Source organism: Leiobunum rupestre, chromosome 2 (assembly GCF_980474605.1).
Source record: "Leiobunum rupestre chromosome 2, qqLeiRupe1.1.hap1, whole genome shotgun sequence".
Taxonomy (NCBI): Eukaryota; Metazoa; Arthropoda; class Arachnida; order Opiliones; family Sclerosomatidae; genus Leiobunum; species Leiobunum rupestre.
Genome location: NC_143385.1, coordinates 55,745,765 through 55,748,637, shown reverse-complemented (window position 1 = coordinate 55,748,637; position 2,873 = coordinate 55,745,765). Strand labels below are relative to the sequence as shown.

Sequence of the window (2,873 nt, the reverse complement as noted above, 5' to 3'; positions counted from 1 at the left end):
TTCATCGCCGAACGAAACAAATTGAGGTCCGGCAGTTCTACGTTCGAGAACTGCTCCATGAGGGTATCCTGAACATAGCCTACGTGCCTAGCGAAGATCAAGTCGCAGATATCCTCACAAAGCCACTACCTGATCAAACCTTCAAACAAAACCGCCAGACCCTGAGTCTTTACCACTCCTGCGATATCTTCATTGAGGGCGAGTGTTGAAGAAATGAAAAAAAACAATGAAGATATTTTTTGTAACAAGTCTTATCTTTCCGTTATCTTTTAAGAGATAAGACTTCTCCTATATAAAACTAACATGCGTATAGCTATTACAGCCACTCTTTACGTCGTACAGCCCACAGGTAGTTGATGATGCTAGAAACTCCAGCTTCGGATTGCGCTTCATGGCAGCCTTGAGTGAGAAGACATTACATGCAAAGTCTCCAATATGCCAGACATCATGGATAATGTTGCAGTGAACGGTATTGCTAACTTTGTAACGTATTCGGATGTCCCCATGTCTGCTGTCATGTGTGCCTTGTTACCAACTTGCAGCGAAGCTGGGCTATCGAAGGGTCGGAAGTTGATAAACTTGGTCGCATCATTCGTAACATGCTGTGTTGCTCCCGAGTCAAAGTACCAGCGGCTTTCGGTGGATGACACCGCCATCAGACCATTTGCTGCGAAGTAACCGTCGCTACTATTGACCTCTGTGGTGTTGCGGCTGCCTCGGGCAGATTTCCTGGGCTTCTTGCAATCTTTTGACAAATGAACTGGCTGATTACAGTTGTAGCATCTCGGCCGTTGCTTCCGAGGATTTCGGTTCGTTGCCCGTCCGGAGTTACCGTTGCCTTCTCGACGAGCTATTAGCCCGGATGAATCTGCCGAAGCGTTGTCGTCTCGGGTTGAGCGACCAATTAGAATACGTTCAAGCTCAGCGACAGTTTGCTTTTCGTCCGGCAGTGTGTCCCACAGCATACTGAACTCACGGTATTCATCATGTGGCAGGGACTCGAAGATGCATGCAATCAGGATACAGTCATCAAAAGAGATATCTTTCTCTCTTTTAGCGGTGGTCAGAATGTCAGCCCACAGTGAACGCAATTGGGCGAGGTGTGTTGCCATATCAACGTCAGAGGACTTTGTGGCTCGCATTAACTGAGCGAGAAGCTTCCGGAACCGGTTCGATGACTTCTGTTCGAAAATCTCGAGAAGCTTATCCCACATCTCTTTGGGCGTCTCGCAATCGGCAATCATGTTCTGGACTTTTCGAGATAACGCTGACCAAATGACCGTACGGGTTACGCTGACCGCTACTTGATTTCTTAAAGGTAGCCGAGTACGTCGCTTCTGTCAACGTGGATCGGATCGGTTCTGTCCAATCACCTGTGATAATACCGTAGACATCTCGGATTATCAGGACATCACTGACTTGTCTTTTCCAGCTACGCCAGTTCTCGGGACCAGACAGTCTGTCTATGTCTTGGCGCAGGAGACTGTCCATCGTCAGGATTCGGTGGACCAGGAAGCAGGAACCAGTTGAGAAGCGACCGTCAGTGGATCATCGGCATCAGAGTGGCGCAGTGGGAGCGTGCTGGGCCCATAACCTGTTGAAGTTTTTAACAGCAACACTGAGCAGAGCGCAGATACCGAAATGAATCCAATGACTTCAGTTAAAAGTAATGAACGATTTATTTACAACTTCGTTAAAATATATATACATTACAATTAATGAATAGATGGTAGTACAACATAAAACTGACTAGTAAGAACGGACTAGTAATGTTGAGTGGCCATGAACAACAACGCGCTGTTTGCGGTGGGAGGGGTAGGAACTGAGCCAAGCAAGCGCGTCGCCACAAACACCGGCATCGCGAAGAGTTGAGAGAATAGCAGGGTGGGGGAGGGAATCAAAGGCTTTGGCGAAGTCCAGAAAAATAACATCAACGCACAGTTGGGCAGTGGAAAAGAAGTTGGAGGAGTGCAAAAAAAGTACTTAACTGGTCGTGGGCTAGAGATTCAGAAAGTTTAGCGACATGGTTCAGAACACTATAATAAGGCGAAAATTAGAGGGAAGAGAACGTGAACCTTTTTTGTGAATAGGCGTCACATTGGCCTCCTTCCATGACGGGGGCAGGGTACAACACGAGAAGGAAAGAGCGATAAGTAGGTAAAGGGGGAAAGCGAGAGACTCAGCACAGTTGCGAAGGAGCAGAGGATGGACAGCATCAGAGCCAGGGGATTTATCAGTTTTAAGTTTGGTTAATAGATAAAGGATATCCGACGGCTCGCAACTAAATTTAACGAAGGAGACGGGCAGGGAAATGGGAGGGGGACTAGGGACGATCGGTTGGGTTTGGACTGCTGAGGCGAAGTAGTTATTTAAAACATAAGCAGCCTCCTTATGAGTAACTGTAAAGGAACCGTCAGGTTTTTGGATCTCAAAAAGTTTATAACGTGTCACGCGGAATTTATTTATGTGGCAGTAAAATGACTTGGGGTTACTGGTGATGACGAGTTTGGACAGATTAACCTCAGACTTCCGTCTTAGTGTGCGTAAATGATTTGAATGACCATTGCGGGCTTTCCAATAAATATCAAGGTGACGAGAGATAACGGGAAGGGTAGCTAAGCGTTTTTTTGATAGAGATAAGCGATGCCACGCTTGGATTTTAGTTCTACGGCTTCAGGCGGTACTTAAGGCGGTACGGCGCGGGAGAATGGACCTACGATTGGGACTGGTAGCCGGGATAAAGGAGTATTAGGAGCTTCTTAGTGAAGTTGGTATACTTATTAAATGAAGACGTTGTCAGGTTAATAGATAATATAAAAGGCTTTATTCGGAATGAAACATTACAGACTACACGATACGGTCACGTAAGGGAG

General features: G+C 46.5%; 1 protein-coding gene across 1 annotated transcript; it reads right to left on the bottom strand.

The window, feature by feature from the left end:
• Positions 1 to 389: 389 nt before the first annotated feature.
• On the bottom strand, positions 390 to 1,244 carry LOC149958448 (uncharacterized). Its single transcript, XM_090167185.1, has one exon. The coding sequence runs from the start codon at positions 1,242 to 1,244 to the stop codon at positions 390 to 392; it is 855 nt and encodes a 284-aa protein (XP_090023311.1).
• Positions 1,245 to 2,873: the final 1,629 nt, after the last annotated feature.